The sequence below is a fragment of the Coloeus monedula genome (genome assembly GCF_965178545.1).
Source record: "Coloeus monedula genome assembly, chromosome: 4".
In the NCBI taxonomy this organism is placed as follows: Eukaryota; Metazoa; Chordata; class Aves; order Passeriformes; family Corvidae; genus Coloeus; species Coloeus monedula.
Window position 1 is genome coordinate 51,985,544 of NC_138784.1, and position 21,676 is coordinate 52,007,219.

At 36.6% G+C, this 21,676-nt stretch overlaps 1 protein-coding gene across 2 annotated transcripts in view; it reads left to right on the forward strand.

Moving 5' to 3' along the window:
* Positions 1-21,346, forward strand: part of CAPZA2 (capping actin protein of muscle Z-line subunit alpha 2) — a 32,368-nt gene extending 11,022 nt beyond the window's left edge. For both annotated transcript variants that reach the window (XM_082279528.1, XM_082279527.1), the window contains 9 exons: positions 2,814-2,877; positions 4,835-4,886; positions 5,541-5,604; positions 6,175-6,381; positions 7,557-7,636; positions 11,827-11,905; positions 15,394-15,465; positions 18,035-18,097; positions 18,989-21,346. In XM_082279528.1, the coding sequence (XP_082135654.1) occupies positions 2,814-2,877; positions 4,835-4,886; positions 5,541-5,604; positions 6,175-6,381; positions 7,557-7,636; positions 11,827-11,905; positions 15,394-15,465; positions 18,035-18,097; positions 18,989-19,129 (822 nt within the window). In that variant the 3' untranslated portion in view covers positions 19,130-21,346. The remainder of the gene's footprint in view (positions 1-2,813; positions 2,878-4,834; positions 4,887-5,540; positions 5,605-6,174; positions 6,382-7,556; positions 7,637-11,826; positions 11,906-15,393; positions 15,466-18,034; positions 18,098-18,988) is intronic.
* The last annotated feature ends 330 nt before the right edge of the window (positions 21,347-21,676 follow it).

Genomic DNA, 21,676 nt, shown 5'->3' on the forward strand with positions numbered 1-21,676 from the left:
AGCTGAAAATGAGGTAGTTCAGTTTTAGTATAGACCTAATGTCTCACCTTACAGATGTACCAGTTTAAAGCATGTGGTCATTCAGAGTGCAGTTTGGGTACCCATGTTTTGCTTAATTTTGCTTTTACAGCTGCTGCCAGCCCAAAACAGATGGACCTGTTATATCACAACTCCAAATGTCTCCAAGTCTTGTTTCTCTGCTTGTCCAGAGCTATCCTGGCCTTGGCAGGGTTAAGCAGTCCGGTTCACCTGAAGTCAAGGAACCAAGAAAAGGTGTTACTTCATTTTGAGCTGGAGTCAGCCTGGTGATAGTCATTCTGAAATCATGCAACTAAATACTTGCTCTTCAGGTCTGATCCCCGACCCTATTAATTGGTGTCACGGTTTAACCCCAGGCACCCAGCAAGCCCCATGCAGACACTCAGTCACTGCCCCACTAGTGGGATTGGGGAGAAGGGTAAAAGTGGGAAAACTCATTGGTTGAGATAAAGACAGTTTAATAGGGAAAGTAAAAGGTGTGCATGCATGCAAAGCTGAACAGAGAATTAATTTATTGCTTCCCATGTTCAGCCATCTCCAGGAGAGCAGAGCCCTTTCACATGTAGTGGTGACTTGGGAGGTCAAATGCCATCACTCCAAAATCTCCCCGCCCTGCTTCCTCCTTCTTCCCCCCACTCATGATTTGATATGGTCTGGAATATCCCTTGGTCAGTTTGGGTCACCTGTCCCAGCTGTGTCTCCTCCCAACCTCCCATGCACCCCCAACTTCATTGCCAGTGTGTCAGTATGAAAAGTAGAAAAGGCCTTGTCTCTGTGTAAGCCCTGCTCAGCAACAACAAAACCAGCTATTATCAACACTGTGTTCAGCACAAATCCGAAACATAGTCTCCTACCAGCCACTGTTAAGAAAATTAGTTCTGCCCCAGCCAAAACCAGCACAATTGGTCATTTGATAAAATGTGCTGGTGATAGAACCTTGGAGCCTGTCTTGCCCCTTTTCTTCATGAGCACATTAATAATACCGTAGGTTAGCTTTATTTCTCATTGTTTATATTACTTTAGCTTGAGCACTGAGCTGAGTACAGTGCCTTGACTTCAGCAGGAGAGGTAGAGGAGTGTGCAGATTGGTGGTTCAGATAATGTTGATAATGCAGATGAGTTTACATTCTTTTAATTCAAAGGGGACAATCCAGGTTGCTTTAATAAGTAGCCATAGAAGAAGGTGTTCTTGCTTCTCTGTGCCTCTTTTGAGAAGAGTGAACTCCGTGGCATTTATGTCAGTATAATGCAAATTCATGTTTACATGGAAAGATGAGATCTGATGGTAGGTATTTGAGGTAGCAGACAAAGGCTGTCTGCAATCCAAAATGCAACATTTAGGTTAGAAAGTTGGGAACTGACAACTTTTCCGTTTCCGTTATCCAGGTCTGAATGGCTGTGTGCTGTTAGTGATTTGAAAGCTGCCTGGGCTGGTCACATGGGATCTCATGAGGGTTGAACACTGTTAATGAGGCAGCTAAGAGCTCTCCCAGGACCATTTAACTTGAACCACCTCTCCTGGAGACCCTGGTCTGAAATTTGGGCCCTGTCAAGAACCAGGGGCCCAAACACTGGCTGTATTGCTACCCTCAGTTGTAAAAGCTGTTTTCTTGTCAGTTCAAAAGCTGTAGCATGCTCAGACAGTTCTTTTGTAGTGTCCAATACAAACAAATGTGTAAATGTAAAGCATTCTTTGGTTATTTTTAGATGTTTGTTAATGGAATGTGTGCTTATGAAACAAACCTTAATTTCAAACAGTGGTTCCAGACACTGAATCTCCCAGCTCTTTATTCTGTAGAAACATGATGGAAGGTGTTGGAAAGGGGAACTCCAGTTCAGGTAGTATCCTGTATTTGAATAGCAACATCATATCGAGGATGCAAGAGAGCTGTAAGTGTCTGCTGAACTTGGATAGGATAGGTGATAGGAACTTCTGCAAGATGAAGTTAGGGAACTGATATTTAGTTAGTTAGGCACATGTGTCTGTAGCTGTGCAGTGAACCGGCTCAGGGACCTGGTCTGAAAAAGAAGAGCAATGACTTTCCTGGTTTTGCTCACTGTGCTGTTGTACCAGGGCTCGTGCAAGCAGAAAGAGAGAGGAAGTCAGGGCAGGTTTGCATACTTCTGGGCGAAATACTGGCTTATGCTGTGTTTTCTTTGCAAGAAGTTGTGGCTGAAGGCCATTAATTACTAATTAAGATCTCAAGGTTTTTTTAAGCTCTATCTGCTGCTACTGTGATACTGAGAGATCTTAGGTAGATGTGGTGAAATTACATGCTTTAGTGTCTATGCAGTGTTTTTAATCTGTCAATTTTGTCTAACTGAACCTTTTGAAAGGTACAGAACCATATGATGTGTAGTAAAATTAGAAGAGAAACTTAAAAGATCAAATATATCTTCATCACGGATTTTGGCTCTTGGATTATGTATTGATTCCCAGGCATCCATGGACTGAAAGTTGAAATAGATTGTGAACATATTATTGATCTTACTTGTTATATACATCTTTTTGTGTTAGCCGGTAATAGAAAACATGAGTGACTCAATTTCTCCATCTGCTTCCATCACATATACACTCTATTCTGTTTGAAGAGGTGGAACTTTACATTCTGTGTCTTTAATAAAGAGCAAGTAATTAAAATAATGTGAACAAATATGTGAAACAGTGGGAGTTGTACAATTTCATGTCTGGCTATTAAAACTACATAATGCATGACTGCTTTGAATAGGAATGAATGCAAGTATATACAACCACGATTGTTTTTGTATTTAAGGTGCGTATAGCAGCAAAATTCATAATTCATGCTCCTCCTGGGGAATTCAATGAGGTGTTCAATGGTGAGTATCTGTCTGCTCTGTCCTTTCATTTAAGGCATCTATATCCAAAATTGCATTGCTGATTATTCTCCTGAATTTCATGTAGCTTATATTATAGCAGCTCCCTTGCCGTAAGGGATGGTTTTGTAGCTTGGCATGATAAGCTTTGCAGTCACAAGACAGCTTGAAGTTTAAATACAAAGCAAGGAAAGTACTACTTTTCTTTGTGATGTGAGAATGAGCTTTGTCTCTGTTTTCAATGAGTCATGAATTAACAGTTACAAGGGTTTCTGTTTAGAAGACACCTACTCTTGTTTTTTTTCTTTGATAGACAATTATATTTTTCAACAAAAATTAAACTGGCTAAAATTAAAATGGTCCTTTTTTTTTAAGAAGGAATATCATTACAAATACTTAACCTTGAATACACAAAAGACTACTGCCTAGTGCCAGTTGTGGAAAGAATATTAATCTTCTCCAAACATTTCTAACCTTTAAATTCTGGGCACATTCCATTTTACTGAGTGTATTGGTAAACTGAAAGGAAACTTAAAATAAGCTTCTTTCAACTACTGTTGTCTGAACTTTACCTAAGATGTTAATTTTTTTTAAAAATTTTTGCTTGTCTGTCATCAAGATATTTGGGCATACATATCATATAAAAAGGCATGCTTTATAGTTGTGGCTTACAAATGGTTCTGAAGCTATTTAAGTAAAGAAGTAAATTTAGTATACTAAACCTGTAGTCAGTCTCAGACTGGAGAGAGCTTAAGGTTATTAAAGAATGCAGTGCTTTTACAAGTACCTTGTTCTTAAACTGTGGCCAGCTGATTAATATTTAAAATTAATTAGTACTACATTTTTGAAGTGAGCAGGTTATTAACTCAGCTTTCTGAAGATTATTAATATTTCTTAGAGTAGTACTGCTTATAAACATTATTGTTATGCTAATTCATAGTTGCAACTACCTGCTCAATAACAGAGTACAGTAATAGATTGAAATCACGTAACGAACATTTGCTCACAAATGCCTGACCAGAGTTCAGTGAGATTCAGGCTGCCTTCTTAAAAAGAGAGAGAAAGCTTTGGATTCCAAGTCTGTAAATTGTGGGTTTGTTTGGTTGGTTTTGTGTGGAGTTTTTTGGGTATGTGGGGTGTTTTTTCCTTTGGGCTATTGTGTTTTGGTGTGGGTGGGGGAGTTTGGTTTATTCCAGGAGGGTTTGCTTGTTTGTTTTTTAAAGGAAAAAATACCTTAATATATTCCAGATTTTTTTTTCCACTTTAATGATAACTTAGGAATATTTAGAAGAGGTTTAATATGGTATAGCGAGACTAATGATTGGTTAGTTAATGAGCAGTGAATTAAATTGTTATTAAAACAGTGCCTAGTAAAGTCAAATACATAAGAAATTTGCTGCACAGTAAATATGAAGTAATTCTGAGGAGAGTATTGACTTTTTTCTATATTCGTATGTTTCTTGTATCATGGTAGAAGAAATGCTGTTGTGATGTAAAATCCTCTGCCTAGTAAGTGTCATTAAGGAATGAGACTAAAAAGGGTAAGGCTTAAAAAATAATAAGTTCAATACATACTGTATCAGTGTTACCAGAATACAATAACAATAATACAGTGTGAGGGAGTTGGTAATATACATTTTAAAGGAAACTTGGTAGAATTCTGTGCTGTTCTCATTCAGAGCTTCTCTAAAAACTAGATTGACAGATTCCTACACCCTGTAGAATACAGCTTATATCTGTTCGCCAAATTGTCTTGGAAGAGATCCATTTCTATACTATTATTTTCATTTTGTTCAGTCAAAATTATAAAATATGAAGCAATAAATTTCCTACCTAGTAATCTCTGTGGGTATGGAGTGGTTTGGGTTTTTTGTTTTGTACAGTCTGTTGACATTTGTTATGTGACTGAAACAAGTTTCTGGGCAAACTGTATTTATATGTTGTAAATACCTCCTTTCAGATGTTCGGTTGCTGCTTAATAATGACAATCTTCTCAGGGAAGGAGCAGCCCAGTAAGTACCAGATGTCATATACTCAGTTGCATAAAAACAAATGGTTTTTCAGTAGGACTTGCATAATCAGTAAGCAGTTCATTGAAAAGATGAGTGCTTGGCAAGTAAAACCCTATTGTGTGTGTTGGGCATCTTTAATCAAGGTTAAATTCTTGGCAGAGGAGAGATCTGTATTGTCTAATGATTAGAGCAACTTCATTTTCTGTTTCACGGTAGATGTTACTTGAACATCTGTAAGATACTGCTTCCTTAGGCCCTACTTCTATATCAGAACATTATGCCTACTGTACTTTCATGCCAAAATTAGTTTCATCTGTAAGAGTGGAGATGTCTGGCTTAGTAGGTTGGATCCCTGTGGAATTTAAACTTTATCTGTTCTTCCAGTTTCTATGGGTTACTGTAAAGCTTATGTGTTTGTCTATATCAGGGTACTTCTGAATGTAAATTTTTGTATAGGATTGGTTGGAACCTGTAATACAAGCACCGAGTGAACCGAAGTGATTCCAAGTTTTTTGGCATGCTAGGGTTAAGCATTGATAAAATTTTTTAATGCATCATTGCCCAGATTATTAGCTATTATTTCGATTTCTTAACTGCTACTAAGTAAAAAGATTGTGCCTGATGCAGGCTTTTGTTGGTTTTTTTCTCTTGTAGTGCATTTGCACAGTACAACTTGGACCAGTTTACTCCTGTAAAAATTGACGGTTACGACGAACAGGTATGAATATAATTAAATACTTGCAGTCTTCCTTAAACTCTTAAAGATGTTCTGGTATTGGAATAGTTGTTGGCAAGAAAATTAAAAGAAATGCGTCTTCCCTACCAAAACACAGAGATTGTGCCCCTTCAGTAGTACCAGTACCAGTCCCATAAGTTAATCACTTACGGGTACCTAAAGAGCTTGAAATTTTAGTCTGCGACGTTGGCTGAATTCAGTGTTTTGTAGCTGTAAAAACAATTTGCTCCATCTTCAGTAGTAGAAGACAGGAATTTCTATCTTGCATTGTTTGCTGCAGTAAGAGGGTAAGATTCAAGATTTTTTTTTTTCTGAGGCAGTGTGTCATATTCACCTTCTCCTCTCTTGCTATATGCATATTTGTTTAAAATGTAAGCCTTTGTATGTGATTAAGCTCCCATTAAATGCAGGATATAATTAGGTTTGGCATGGCATTTTTTTTGTTTTTATTGAATAGCAAATGTTATTAACTAATTTTATGATTAAATTGTATATAATATAAATACATGTTAAAATGAAATATAAGTTTTAAACTTAAATTTTACAATACAGGTTTTGATAACAGAGCATGGTGATTTGGGAAATGGAAAATTTCTGGATCCCAAGAACAAGATTTCTTTTAAATTTGATCACTTAAGAAAGGAGGCTACTGATCCTAGACCCCATGAAGTTGAAAATGCCATAGAGTCCTGGAGAAATTCAGTTGAAACAGCAATGAAAGCATATGTGAAGGAACACTATCCAAATGGTGTCTGCACAGTAAGTGCTAAATTACATAACCACTGTACCACTATACATAGATACAAATTTTAAAAGGGAGCTATTTGTAAACCAGAAAGATAAGCAGTTTTGACTGTAAAGAATTTATTCCTGTCAGGTATTCATGAGAAATGAGGGAAAGCTTCAGAAATTTAATGTTTCAGCTATTGGATTATTAGTGGGTGGTTACTGCAGGTCATAGTGAAGATTTACTTCTGTATTTAAACATTTTTATTTAAATTTCTTAAAGCATTTAGACCTTTTGTGGACTACTGCAGGTTGATCCTGCTGATCCTGGCTATCTGGTTGGTTGTTTAGAAGGGGAGAAAAATTCTGTAAGACAGAAATGTCTGCCTTGGCTTGCTTTACTGACAAAACTGTCTTAGTAAAGCAAACTGGTTTTGCTCCGTCATATCTCCTATATATCCAAGTGTCATATTCTTACCACCAGAATTGGTGGTTCTGATAGCTTCTTAAAATAAAACCTCTTAGTCTGGACTAAAATAGCATTTGCTTGCTGTTACGAGCCCTGTGACTATTTAAATCTCAGCAAACTGATCTATTGATAGCTGTTCTGTGCTTTATGTTGATGTGACAGAAAAATTAACTAGGGGAAAAAAATCAGTTGCCAAGTTAACAGGTTGAATTGGATTCCCAGGCAGGCAGATGAGTTCCAGTTCCTGTCAAGGAAACCGTATTGGATGTTTGCTGAGATACTTTTTAGTAGTATTTGATTTGGGGGCATAAAGCAGAACAGAGGACTAAACCCACCCTTTTAGTCACCTTTTTGCTATTCTGTACAGGTTTAAATCGTCATATAGTTGGTAGAATAACTGGTGTTTGAAACCCAGCTGGTAATATATATATTGTCTCAGTAGTCACTGCCATAGGCTTAAAATTCCTGTAGTGGCAGAAAAATGAGTTCACAATATATAAAATTTAGTTAAGATGATTGACCTTCAAGTTTTTTAGTCTTAGATTTTTCTGCATTGTAATAAATACTTTAATGTTTCATGTACAGGAATATTATGTATAACCATAATGGTTCTAAAATGAAATTTTACAGTTTATATAACAACAGTAGACCCAGATATCTAAGCAGTTTGAGCAAGATCTACTGAAACTTTGACTCTGTTCTTTTTTTTGCTTCTTTTGTTTTTTTTTTCCTAATTAAGGTGTATGGTAAAACAATTGATGGACAGCAAACCATTATTGCATGCATAGAGAGCCATCAATTTCAAGCAAAGAATTTTTGGTAAGTTTTTGTATGGATCCACAGACAGTAAAATACAGCTAACTGAGTAAGTGCCATTACAGTGATAATCCTTAGTTCAGAGAAGAAGGTGGATGCATTTCTTGTATGGGACTTTTTTTCTCCCTCTACCCTACTCCCAAGTTTTTCTGCCAAAACTGCAGAAATCTCTTCCTTTGTGGTAAGTAGAATGGCAGACTGTGTGCCTGCATCTCCTTTGCAGAGCTTCACAAAATTCCATATTACACAAACGACATACGTGATCAATTTTCCTGTTTATCACACTGACACCAATACTCATGGCTGTATTCCCTAAAATGGTTGTTTTGGCTTGTTTTGCTTCCTTTGTGACTGATAGAATAAGCCAGTTCCTTCTAGTTTGAATTTCTCAGAGAAAGGAGGTGACCAAAAATCACTTTACAATGGGACTTAAGTGATTAATTTTGGGATAAGACAGATAAAGGTGATTTTGGATGAAATAAACTCTTACAAACTGCATTAGTGGTTTGGTCCAAAATACTCATTACTGTTTACCTTCAGTGAGATAAGAATTAGGAGAAATGCAAAGCAGGCACCAAACTTGAAAGAATATAAAGAAGTTTATTAACAGACCTAAAAGAAGAAAAAAAATTCATACCATACCTTCAGAACACTTCTCCTGCCCCCCACCTTTCTCCCTTCTCCCACTGACAATGTAAAAAGACAACCCTTGAGATGTTCAGTCTGTTGACTACTTCCATAATAACCTTGTTCAGTCCATTTAGGAAGAGGAGTCTCTCTGGCCCATGCTATGAAAACATTATCACAACGAGACAGCCGCCCTGGTTGGTTCTCTGCTCGCATGTGAATCCCTCCCCCCACCTTGCAGCTTTTCCCACAACTGCTTTCGAGGGTCCACTCTTGAATTAGTGGGGTACAATTTTAAGGTTGAGCCATTCAGAAGCAAAAGTTCTCTTCACCCATCTCTGGGAGCACTTCATCTCTAAGAGCAGAGGCCCTTCTCCTTCCGTGGGAGCAAAGGGTCCTCCTCATCTTCATCTCTAGGACTATCTCTGGGAGCATCTCTAGGAACTGAGGTTTTCTCCTTTTCCATTTGGAGCAAAAGTCCTCATCGCTTCCATCTCTCCCTGTTCAAACTTCTCATGAAATTACAGCTGTGTCAGCATCTGCCTATCTCAGCACAGGTGCTTTTGCTCACAAGTGCAAGTTGAACGCTCCACCCCCGCTGCCTTCATGAAATTACAGCAGGTACTCTGATATATCATAGCTTTACAACAGAATTTCAGCTTTAAGCATCTCCTCTTTCTTCTCCCTCAGGTTTTCAGCTCTTAACAGCACTAAAAGGGTTAATCTCACCGAGGCCTTGCAGCTGGAATTTCGCTTATTGCTGTTGCTCACATGATCTCTGCTGGACAGTGGTGCAGCTTTCGGCTGAATCTTTGCTGCGCTGGAGAGGGGGAGCTGGGCTGCTCTGGCTGCCCACAGCAGGACTGGGGGGGGAGGAGGGAGGGGGGCGTTCCGTGGCTGGAACAGGTCCATCGGCTCCAGGATGGCCGTGGCCCGGCCTGGCCTGACCTGAGCAGGGCCTGGGCCGGGCCCGCTGGCCCCCACACAGGACCCACAGCCACCTGTGCCAGCACTGGAAACGAGACAGAGCTGTGGGGGGGTTGTATATTCTTAAGTGTGGATCACAGAGATGGTCACAATTTTAAGTGGCTTAAAGAATTGTTCCTATTCAAACTGGCCAGCTGATAGGTTCTGTCAGGTCAGGTCACAGAGGAAGCTGTAAACACCCCTTTGCAAGAACATCACTTCTGAGACTATGCTTGCTAACCCATGACACTGCAGCTTTCTTTCTTTTTTCTGGACTTGGTTGAATGATTTTTTCCATAGTCTGAAGTGAATTTTGGATAGCTCGGTACAGGAAACTGGCCAGAGGTGACATAAAATATCACAGAATCAGGAATGGGTTAAGGAGGTTATATCCTAAAGATAGCTTATATATGCAGTTGTCAGAAGAAAGGTGTTTCATTATTATTTGGTTTGCTGTTTTGCATCTGCTTGCAATTTATATTAGTAATCCCACAGGTAATGGATGGAAGTACGGAAATCTTTGGGTTTTGATTCTTGGAGGTGGATATTACATATCTATAGTAATTTCAGCATGTGTATGGATCAGTTGAATTATTTGCCCAGTACACTGATTTTTATTGAATTTGCATAGCTAATAAATATTTTTTCCTATTGACTTAAACTTGACTAGTTAAGTGTGCATGTTTTGCATAAACGTTAAAAGTAACTTGAAATAATACTGGTTTTCTTTTTAGTTTGGACATATGAATGAATTTTGATATTTCAAATAATTATTTTGTAGTCTTTAAAGAAGAGGAACAGATATGCAGCAGCCTTTTATAGATGGAGAAAATCTTTCTTGAAAGTTTTCTTTATTAAAGTTATGGTTGGGCATCTATGGGTAAATATTGACCATATTTTTAAGTGTTTTTCATGGGTAGTCAGACTCTAAATCTTGTTCTTAGTGAGTTGTAATAAATGCATATTGGTTTGGGAGATTTAGAGATGGAGGAATAGATTCCAAGTTAACCAGATTGCTCAGTTATCCAGCTGTATGGCTGGATATCCAGCCCAAGCCACAGCCAATATTTATTCTCAAGGTGTTCCGGCTTTTTAGGCATTTAGAAGTCTGTCAGCCTACTATGAGAGTAAGTTTGCTGGGTAATAGCAAACCAATATATGCTAAAGAAAAATACTTTGTGATTATTTGAAATACTATCAACGTAGTAGGATAGATGGCTTATTAAAGAAAGAAAAGGAAAGTTAATCTCTGATCAAACATTCTAAGTCAGCCAAGCTAAATAAGGAAATGGTATTGTTTTCACCTTAGAGCATTTCCTACAGAAAAATGCTTCTGAACTTGAATTTTTGATTTTTTTTATTTAATAGCAACTTAAGGATAAAAAAGATATCCCAGAGTGGAAATACTGTGGTCATCTTAACTTCAAGGGACCACAGAGCAGCTAAGAAGCAAACAAATCTTTTAGCTAGCCATTGAATCCCAGGCGTTCAAAAACTAGAGTTATACCTAAGGTATAATCCAGCACGTAAGTTTCTCAAAATCAGTGGGTCAGTCTATAAGGCTACTAGTAGTATTAATGTCAGTGAGTTGGGCAACCCTTTCTGTTTTCTTAGCAATGTCAACTTCTGAATTGTCTTAGTCTATATGTTCAGTGATAATTTGGAAATTGTCTGAAATAATAACCAATGGCTTTATAGTTGAGTTACCATTGTTACTATCTAAGGTGTAATTATATAGATTCATTAGTAGCAGTTAATATTTTGTGTCTTTTCTCTCCCCTTGTTGAATGCACCGGAATCTACGCCTAACATTAGCAGGATTGGAACTCATAGTGTCAACTTTTTTCCTTCTTTAAGTGTAAACACAGGACAAATGATGGACAGCTGCACTGCATTTTTAATACAGCTCTATAGTACTAACCTAATCCACTAACTTCCTAGCTAAATAAGAAAATGTCTAGGTTACAGGAAAGAAATCAGGTGAAACTACACCATACTCTCCCCATACTGTTTTCTGAGTGTTTGGAACACCCTTTTAAGCATTTTGGCAAGGATTCTGAATTTGTGGAAGGAAACTGGAGGGAAATTGTTGTCCTGGAAGGGAAATGCTGGAAGAGCTGAAAGTTGCAGTTACAGTTACTAGTTAAAGTTAACTAGTTACAGTTAAACACAGCAGAAAGTCTTGCTGCTTTAATGTTCCTTCCATTCTAATTTTTGATAGCCTGAGGTGAAGTGTGACTTTGGCTGATCTAGGACATCACCCAGGTCCTAGAAACAAAATATTGACTGTGTGTGCCTAACTAATACTACAACAGAGGAAGAACACTGGAGGCTTTAGGTACTTTCAGAAGTCCTACTGTTAAAAGTTTCTTAATAAGAAATCTCCTTGGTCCACAGCGAAAACTGAGATTAAATGTTTTGGGAAACTGTTCTGATCTTGATTGATTATGAGACTGAATCTTTAGGGGAAGATTTTCTGCATGTGTAGTTGCACTGCAAATTTCGTTCTCTGTTTTCCTTTGACTACCAGTTGTATGTTGGGATTTTTTTTCATAACCAGTGGGGTGACATTCAGTTTCTGTTTTATTGCTTTTTTTAAGGAATGGCCGTTGGAGGTCAGAATGGAAGTTTACAATCACCCCTTCAACCACTCAAGTGGCTGGCATCTTGAAAATTCAGGTATGCTTATCTCAAGCTGTGTCCTGAGCTGTTAAGTCTCCAGTCATTATCGAGGGAGACTCAGGCCAGTGTATCAAATATGTTAAGGGAAAATGGGGACCCAATAAGAAAGGCAGCAATGCTCATTCAGTTAAGTGTTAGTGACTTAATTTGCATATTTATCTAATCCTTAAAAACATAAAATATGTGTTTAATGTAATGATTCAGAGGACTTGAGAAGGTGTATACACCTCAGCTAGGCATATTCCTCTTTGGTTTCCTGTTTCTTGAATTCTTGAAGTGAGACAAGCCTTTCCTTAGGGTAGGCCCTTTCTGAAGCAGAATTTTTTTTTTTTTTCATTTTAACTGATAATGGGGCTTTTTCATGTTATCCTATTGTTCAGAAACCTTTGGTTTCAGCAATTCCACCATAGAAATTTTTGAATCTGTTGTTTTCTTCATTCAGAATTTGGCTTTCCTATTGGGTTTAGGGCATTCAGAAATGAAGAATTCCAAGCAGGCAGAAGTCGTGAGACCAAAGGAAGTCTGACTGTCATGTGGTAGGCAGGGAAACTTTACTTCCTGGATTGGTTCCCTGGAATGTGTACACATACATTGCAGCAGTTTATTGAAGCAGTTCTGGGATCAAGGTCTGGAAACTTAGTGCAGTCTGACTTTCTGTGTAGTACTTCATTTATTTTTTTTAACGAGACAGAGTCAAGGTTTTTTTTCTTGCTGTTTTTATGCCCCCATGAGTTTTGCTTGTTCTTACTGCTCAGTGATGACTGCAGAAGGAAGGTGCAAAGGAATGTTTTTCTAGTCTGAAGCTAGGATGTTATTTTAGGATGTGGTGGCTGTGTTCAGATTCACCCGAGCAAGGGGACCCTGAATCTGCTTTCCCATGCTAGTGCCAGTTCTGTAACATTTGGAATGACGGTCAAAATGTGAGCAGCCGTTATTACGTTGCCAGGTCACAACAGTCATGGTAAGCAGCCCCTTAAGCAACTTCTAGGCTTCTCAAGACTTTGTCACTTAAATCCAACTTGCAGCAAAGCAGGCATTTTCTCCGCAGCATGCATTTTTGGTTAAATGTCTTAAGAGGTTTTCCAGAACAAGGAAGCGGGTGTCCACCTAATTCTTGGAAAGGTTAGGGCAGCAGCCTAAAAAATAGTCTGAATGAGGAATTTATTCAGGTTCTAGTCACCTTTTCAATTTGGGCACCAGATGATTTTGTCTTTTAGTACTATTTCACGTAATTAATCAAGTCATTATTTATATTCATGAAAGTTCTGGAGAGTGATGAAAAGTTCTACTTTTTTGCTTGTGTAGAAACTACTTGTTTCATCAAAGAATTTTGAACTCAGTTTTAAATTTTTAGAAATGGTGTACAATTTCTCCAGTGTATGTGGGAGTGCACAGTCTTCACCTCTCAGAAGAAACAAACAAAAAAAGTACTTTAATTATTTTTTTTTTAAGGAGCACAGTACTTTTCTAGAAAAGGAAGTCTCTGCAGCACTAGTAAAATTTTAGAGTACTGAAATTTCAGTGTTGTTTGCAAAATCTTTGATAGCAATACACTGTTGCCTGTTTCTGATAAAACCTTTTATTAATAAGTTGGGGAAATTGAGCATCACCTGCTATCTTCAGGTGTCTTCAGTATTTTTAAGATCATTTGCACAATTTCTTCCTTTTTTCTTAATTCTAATAATAAATTCTAATATAGGAGATTCTCAATTGTTGTAATCTCTTCTGTGTAACTTTCTTTAATTATATTTAAGGGGAAAAGCAACAGCAGAGCCTTTTACTAAAACTAAGTCCCTACGGTATTTAACATGCTCCAACTGGATGGAAAACAACTGATAAGTGTACTGGTTACTAGTTTATCTCTTAGATAATTCGTTATTCTCATCCCTCAGTTAACCTTTCCAAGAGGTTCTGTTCATAAACATCCTCTTTCTTGTAGTCTTCTGCACCTAGACCTAGCATTCTAGAATGAAGGATGTCATCAGTGAGGTATAGTACAGAACAGTTACTTCTCATATTTTGTTTAAGATATAACACATCCCAGAATTAGATTTGACTCTCCATCTCTGTTAAGCTTCTAGGTCTTGAGTGTTTGCCAAGAATGTGACCCAGTGACACAGATAAGATGTTTGTGCTGGTGTTGGCCTCAGAGCACAGGGGAGGTTTGGGCTCTCTGCAGTGAATCATGATGGACAAGGGGAAATACTTATATTGCTTTGGGTTCTGCTGCTTCATTGGGAATTCTTAAAATTGTGCACTGAGTAAGCACTTCTCCTCTTTCAGAAAATGGATTGAAAAAGACTGGCAGAGGTTTTACCCAGCAATGTTTGATTTGAAAAGAAACTTCTTCTGTGGTTAGGTTGATACCTTTTGTTGCAAAACAAGTATTTGACAATAAGCAAAATAATCGTGTAAGATGAACCATAGGCAATAATGTTTTACTCATATAGGAAACCTTTCCTTTGTGTGGTATTACAACTGTCTTACTGTGTGTCATTTTTTTTCTGTTATTTATGAAGCTGAGGGTCTTTTGCACTTACGATCATAATGCATAAGAAATTATACTGTTGTGCATTAATCTTAGAATATAATGTTAAGTTGTCTAATAGGGTGACGCACAAATGTTTCATTTTCTCATAACATCAGCTATGTTGACTATCTTGACTTTATCAAAATTGTAAACAAATCTTCAAAGATGCTTATTTAAATGTCAGCGATCTGCACAACTTCTATATCAATTATTGTTAATGATCACATGTAGTTTTATATGTGCTCCCTTATTTTATGTTTTCCAACAGTTGTGTTAGGAGCTAAATGTTTTCTTACCTGTCTCAACTGAATTTAAAAGTACTAAAGTTAGCTTGAGTAGAGTTTTAGTGGTCTCCTGCAAAATAATCAAGGAAGCTATTATGTAGATACAGCGTTTCAAGAATAAATTATTTCATTCGGCTTTGCTATCTAACCTTGGGAACTGCTTTGTCTAGATAAATACCAGCTTTTGTTATGAGCCCTATCTAATAGAGGAAAATGTCAAATCCAAGGAGAGCTAGAAAGGGAAGCTTAATGTTGCACTATTCTAATTTTAAGTATATCTTCATCATTTAGAATAGTCTAGTCTATTCATTTCAAGGGTTTCTAGTAAGGTCACATAAATAAGGTGTTGTTTTCATGATGTTAGTCAAAACCTAAACTTCTTTGCTTGGAATAGTACTTAAGGGTATAGTACTTAAGTACTAATAGTAAGCTAGTAGTACTTAAGGCTTAAAAATGTTTCCAGAGTAGCCTCTTCAGTATTCCCCCTCTAAAATAGTGAATTCTACCTTATTTTGGTTTTTCTACTTGATTTTGTTCTGTAACGTTCTGTATGTGGTTTTGGTTGATTTGTATAGGTTTCTTACTGTGATAAATAACACAACACTTTGATTTTCCTGTATGTTGTTGATTTGTAAAACTTAATATGAGGTTCTTTGTTTCATTTTCTCTAGGTTCACTACTATGAAGATGGTAATGTTCAGTTGGTGAGCCATAAAGACATACAAGATTCTCTAACAGTGTCTGTAAGTGACCTTTAAAAACTTAGTGGGTATATTAAAGTGACTTTTTAATTTAAAAATAGAAGCAAGCTTTAAAAAGCTCAGAGGTTTGCGAAGTCTGTTCTTCTATATGTATGGGAATTAATGTTCAAATTTACAAATACTTTATATGTAATATTTACTACTTCTGCCCAATACGTAGCTAGTATTTTTTTTTTTAAGTAAAAAAATATTAACGTATGCTTGCATGTGGCTTATATAAGCTACATTAACTTTGATTTTTAAGCATTAATTAGCTTGTTGTCAGTCTTCCTGCACTTCTTTATTTAAACTTTGGTCTGCAGAGTGACCTATAGAATTAATTTTTGAATATGAAGGAGGTTTGAGTTAAAGCAACTGACTTTAGTAGTACAATCTCTAGGACACTGCCTCCTTTGCTTGCTGGAAGAAGGACCAGTATGCTAAAATAGTAAACAAATGGTACCAGTTGAGAAGCAGTAGTGGGTATTTTCCCTTCATTTTCTCTGTCTGTAACTGCTGCTGTCAGTGTCTTGCTGTTCTGTACACAAAGCCCTTTAAGAGATGCTTCAACTTGAGAATCATAACACAGTTTATATTTAAAGCATCATTTTTTTCAAGTTCTTACCAAATAGATTATTATAGTAATGAGGAGCAAACAATAGAAATAGAAGTTGTTTGGAAATATTACTGGATATATCTTTTAAGGATTGATAATGTTCCACCATGAACAGCTACTACTTCTGAAACAGTGTCTATAATTGTGTTTAAAAACAAGAAGATTTTCTGTTGGAGTGTTTTTTAATAGAATTTAAGATAGTGAGGTTAAACTGGCAAAGAGAAATTGTAAAAGTTAACAGTACAAGTATTTTAATGATAATAACTAGCAGTGGCCAATTTGGCTCAATAGGTCAATTCATCAGTAAAGAACATTGTTTGTTAGAATAAAGCAAGGCTTGTTGGTTTTTCACCATAAAAAATGGGAGAATGTGGTGCCAACTGATAACACTTCTTGAGCTGTAGATATAAAATTACTTCTGACCCCCCAGAGCAGAAGGATCTATTTAGTCTTTCATTCAAATAAGAGTTGCTTCAGGGAAGGTTATGTGGATGCAGTTTTGCTTTCAATAGTTTTTGCTTCACTTGCTATTGGGAAGAAACTTAATCCTGTTTTGCAATTCACTAAAGTAGTAGCAGACTGATGAGTAGGAAAACATCTTTTACATAACTCAGCTGAAACAAAAGCAAATATGCTGCTGGTTACCAGTTTTTAACCTTGGCTTTGAGCTTCACAGAGGGCAGAGGCTGTACAAGTTCTTACTTCACACAGAAGAAATGGTAGGTAGATTAAAAGGAGCCTCAATGACTCCTCTCTTTTGTTGTTTATTAGAGAACCCATTTTAAAACTATTAACAGGCACAACAGAAATAAATGACAGAAGAGTTCTCTTGTTGCTAGAGTTGTGAATAATCTTGCTGAAGGTTATTCTCTTATCCCTTGTTTTCCTCTGAGACAAATAAGACCACATACCTCTGAATTTTTCCTTTCATTGGCAGAGCCTTTGAAAGTATTTCCTCAGTTCACTAAAAAGTCAAAACCTTTTCATTTTTTCATCTACTTTGTCTCTGCCTTCTCCTTCATGTCTCTTGCAGTGTCCAGAAGCACTTCCACAGCTATTAGGTGCAGTTTCACTGAAACTTTGTACCAGTTATGACTGAAGCTGTCAGAGTCTCCATGTCTTTGCCTTTGCAGGAATGAGGGATTACATGGGACAAGAACACTCCTAACTTTAAACAGCTTCCTCAAAAGCACACTTAGGAATGTCTCCAATGCTAAGTTCGAAGTTTAGAAATTCATGAACCCTCACTTCGTTCTGGGGACTTCGTTTAAGCACTTCAGCTAATTTGCCTCCAGATTGACTGATGGGGCATATTTTATTTTTAAACAAAACACCCACTTGCATCCTTAAACAGTTTTTTTTCTGACCTCACCCTTATCAGTCATGATGAAATTTGCACCTTCATTTTTGCAAGAGGTATTTGGGGATAGTTTTAGAATACCAGGTATATAAAGCCTAGTGTTTTCCTCAGCTTAGTCTCCAGATTCAGAATGTTTGCTGGTGAACAAATCTGTTTTGGTTTCATGGTTATATTATACTATAACTTCTGGGTTAACTGGTGTTCTTGAAGTTTTCTTGAATTTGTACTGGAAATGTAACATTGATAATGTTATTATCCGTACTTTGCATGTTTTTAGAGACTTTGGTGGGCATTGTCATATTTCCAAATGCTGATCTGTTCCATCTGTCTTTTTATTGTACCATAGAATTCTTAATCAAAATATGTTAATGAGTTTTGTGGCAATCTTTATGCTTGTAACAGTTTGATTTTATTTTTCTAACATCATCATCATATGGGATATGCCTTTTGGATGAGTGTTCAGTTTTGATTTAGCCACTGAACAGTCAAGTGTTCTCATTGAGTCTGACATCACTCATAACTATAGGAAGAACATAATCCATCTGGTCCTAGAATTATGCTGTGTATCAGACCTAATTCAAATGTTTTTTTCCTAGAATGAAGCCCAGACAGCAAAGGAATTTATAAAAATTGTAGAGGCTGCAGAAAATGAATATCAGGTATGTTGGAAACAAACACTGTATTCATACTCATATTTATAGCATTACCATATACTTAACCAAAGCTAGTATTCTATAACTAGCAAGATAATGCAGTTCCATTTAAATAGATTGCATGCTGCTGTGAACTCTGTCTTGCCTTTTCATACCTTCTGGTGATTGTGCTTAACATTACAACAGAAGTAATTTTTTGAGAGTGGAAAAGTTCCTTGCATGATGAAGTTTCAGCAATTCTGGTGTCTTAAAGCATTAGTGCATTCCCTAGGTGGAATTTTTGTACAGATTCTGTTCAGAGGCTACTCTGTTAGACAGCTTTGCTAAGTACGACTATAGGCATTACCTGTTTCAGTTAGTCATTTCAAAGTTAGGAAAGTGTAACTGTTCTGGATACTTTCTGCAGAACTGGATACACATTCGTTCAGGCCTTGAACATAAGGTAAATTTCAGATATCGTGTTCTGTCAGTTTGAAAGAAATACTCTTTAATTAAAATGTTTGAAGTATCTATTGTATGCATTATATTCAAGTTCACATGATGTGTTGTGGACTGACTTTAGCATCCCCACAGGAAAGACAGTAGAAGACTTTCCTGTGTGGAATTAATGATGTATGAGCTAACTGTGGTCAGCATTTTATTCATGCTGCTGATTAACCACACTTTGGTTTGCTGAAACACCTTGGCTATGGCCAGGTTTATTACATGTCTCACTAATTTTCTTCACATAGTCTCAATCTGTATCTAGCAGCTTTCCTTCATTAAGTATTATTTCAATTTAGCATGTTTTTATTAAGCCTGTTTAAGAGGTAGCAGGCCCCTGAGTCACTGAATGTTTATATGGCATCCTAGTTCTGTTCTTCACATGTCTGTTCTGTGTGCCTTTGTGTTTGACAGACTGCTATCAGTGAGAACTATCAGACTATGTCGGACACTACTTTCAAGGCCTTACGTCGACAGTTGCCAGTTACCCGCACCAAGATTGACTGGAACAAGATCCTTAGCTATAAGATTGGAAAAGAGATGCAGAATGCTTAAAGTGAACATTGCATGACTGGATCATTTTAGTGTCCTTGTATACAAATAAAAATTATTACAAAAAATATTTGGAACTGTCAAATCACCCAGTCAGCATGGGCTTTTGCCATTGAAAATCACTGTAAGTAGTTTGGTTAGAGCACAAAGCTTAGCTAATTGACTTTTTTTTCTTTTTCCTTCCTTTCAGAGGGTTGCAACTTCACTATAGCTGAATATCTTCCTTTAGAGTTTCCGTTGTACCTTTATTTTTTTATAATGAAGAGACCATGCCTTTAGTTTTCAATTACACATTAAGAACAGTTGGAAAAAATATTTTTGCATATGATAACCCTTCCTCTTGCTTTCATGTGAAATGGACAACTTGAAAAATCTGCTGGATTCCTTGTGGAGATCAATAATATGCATTTCTAGGTCAAGGTCAACATGGAGTTAGCCATAGGTGCTGGTTTTGAAATCATCTGTCCTTTCATTGTATGTAAAATTGGGAAAAGCATTTTCTGTATCATTTAAACCTGTCAGAGGACATGCTTAGCTAGCCCCATGATAGCTAATTTTTTTTTTTTTTTAAAGAAAAGGCCAAGGTCTAATGCTGTTTTGAGGTTTTGAAATTAAATAAAAGTACTTACTCCAGAAATGCATTTAATGCTTTTTTCTGACAATTACTCAAATGAGCTCAAACTCCATCTGCCCTCCAGGTTTTTTTATCATAAAGCTACAAATGTATTATAACAAGGCATATTGTAATATATATAATCCTGTACTCATTACTATGTCTGTTTATTTTTTTCTTGGATTGAAATGTACTAAAATTCAATGTGACATTAAAACGCAAATTTTCTATTTATTTGAGTATCAGATTGTTTCCTGATATAGCCTATTTTTGGTGTTTCTAAATAATTTTTAAATTCTGCTTAAAGCAGCCACAAACTTGTGTATTTAGGGATTGTAATATCATTATCATTTTCATCTGCATTTAAAAAACATATGCATATGGAAATCTACTTAAAACAGATGTATTTTGGCTTCGTATTGGCTACAGAGGATAGAAGAAATTCCAAGACCAAAAACTAATACATTTGTCTGGAGAATACTTTCCCTGTCTGATATGTCTCATTTTGAAAATGGATGTCAGGTATCTAAAAACACAGACTTCGTTACAAATGCTGTATAACGCTTCCATAACATGCATAGATTTTGTTTTTAATTGGATAAAAACTTGGTTTACAGTATGCTACCTACTTATATGCTCATGATGGAAAATTAAAAAGCTCTTTATTTTTTAGAAGGCAGATGTTTATACACACTCCTAAACCAGTAAAGCTTACACAAAGGTTTGATGTCTTTGTTTACAGCATGATCTTATGAATTACCTTAAACTGTTAAATTACAGCATAGCAAGAGAAAGAGTCTAGACTTGTACTGGGTATAAAAATGTACATATGAAGTAGTTTGCTGTTTGAATTTCAATAGCAATACCCCAATATTCTGTTCTTCAGTGCTCTCTTACACAGAGGTATAGAAGTTCTTGAAACTGCTGCTACTTTACAGTACTAAACTGTATAGTAGAGGAGTGGGATTTGTTCTACCACAGTCTTCCTGGATAGTTGCCCTCTCAATTGTCTTTGTAGTTCAGCTCCTGAACCATGTTGTTCTTTTCAAGTTAGCTCATAAAAGCTGCATGTGAGCTAGTAACAAATGCTGAGTCACTGTCAAGTCAGTCTGTCAGTCTTAACTAAGATCTAAATACAAACCCTATTTGAAGAATTTCTTCCAGGGTATTTAAGAACAAGGTAAAAATAAAAAGGCAGTGAATGAACAGTTAGGAGAATTGTTAATGGGCAACAGCAGTGCAAATAACTTTTCTAGCTGTTTAGAATGTTGCATATGACCAGAATCAGCACTGACTAAAAGTCAGAATGCTATTTTTCTTACCTGAAATAAAGAGCTAGTTTTAAATATATTCCTAATAAAGAGGTATTTTACTGTGAAGTACTCTATTACTGTATTTTCCTCTCCATTTATTCAGTCCTGTGATAGTCTTAATTCCTTATCTTGAAATAATTGCTTCTTTCAGGTTCAATTCTACCAATTGGATAACATAAGTAGATCTGTATTACTTATGTTTTTTCTTGTGTTAATTTTTAGTCTGTGAGACAACTATACCTTGAACATCAAATTTATTAAGTTATAGCTTCAATAAAGCCATTTGTAAGTAAATCAACTATTCTGTTACTTTTTCCAAGTGGTGTGCTGTATCATATTTAGGGGTAATGACTCCCCAGATGAAGCTGACCTGACTGTCAGCTGAGGTACATGGCACATTTAGAGTTCTTGATTTCTAGCAGAGTTTTGGATGTCACTTTGCACTTTTGTTTCTATCCCTGCCACTTTTAAGTTGGAGAATTTTAGAGCTTGCTTGGTAGGCTTTAGGGTATTTTCTGTAGGTAAAGCACTTTCTCTGAGAAATTTTGCTGTGGCAATTGTCTTAATGTGAACTACTATTTGTTTATATTCTATTTTTAAATATAAAGACAAGCTTTGTATTGT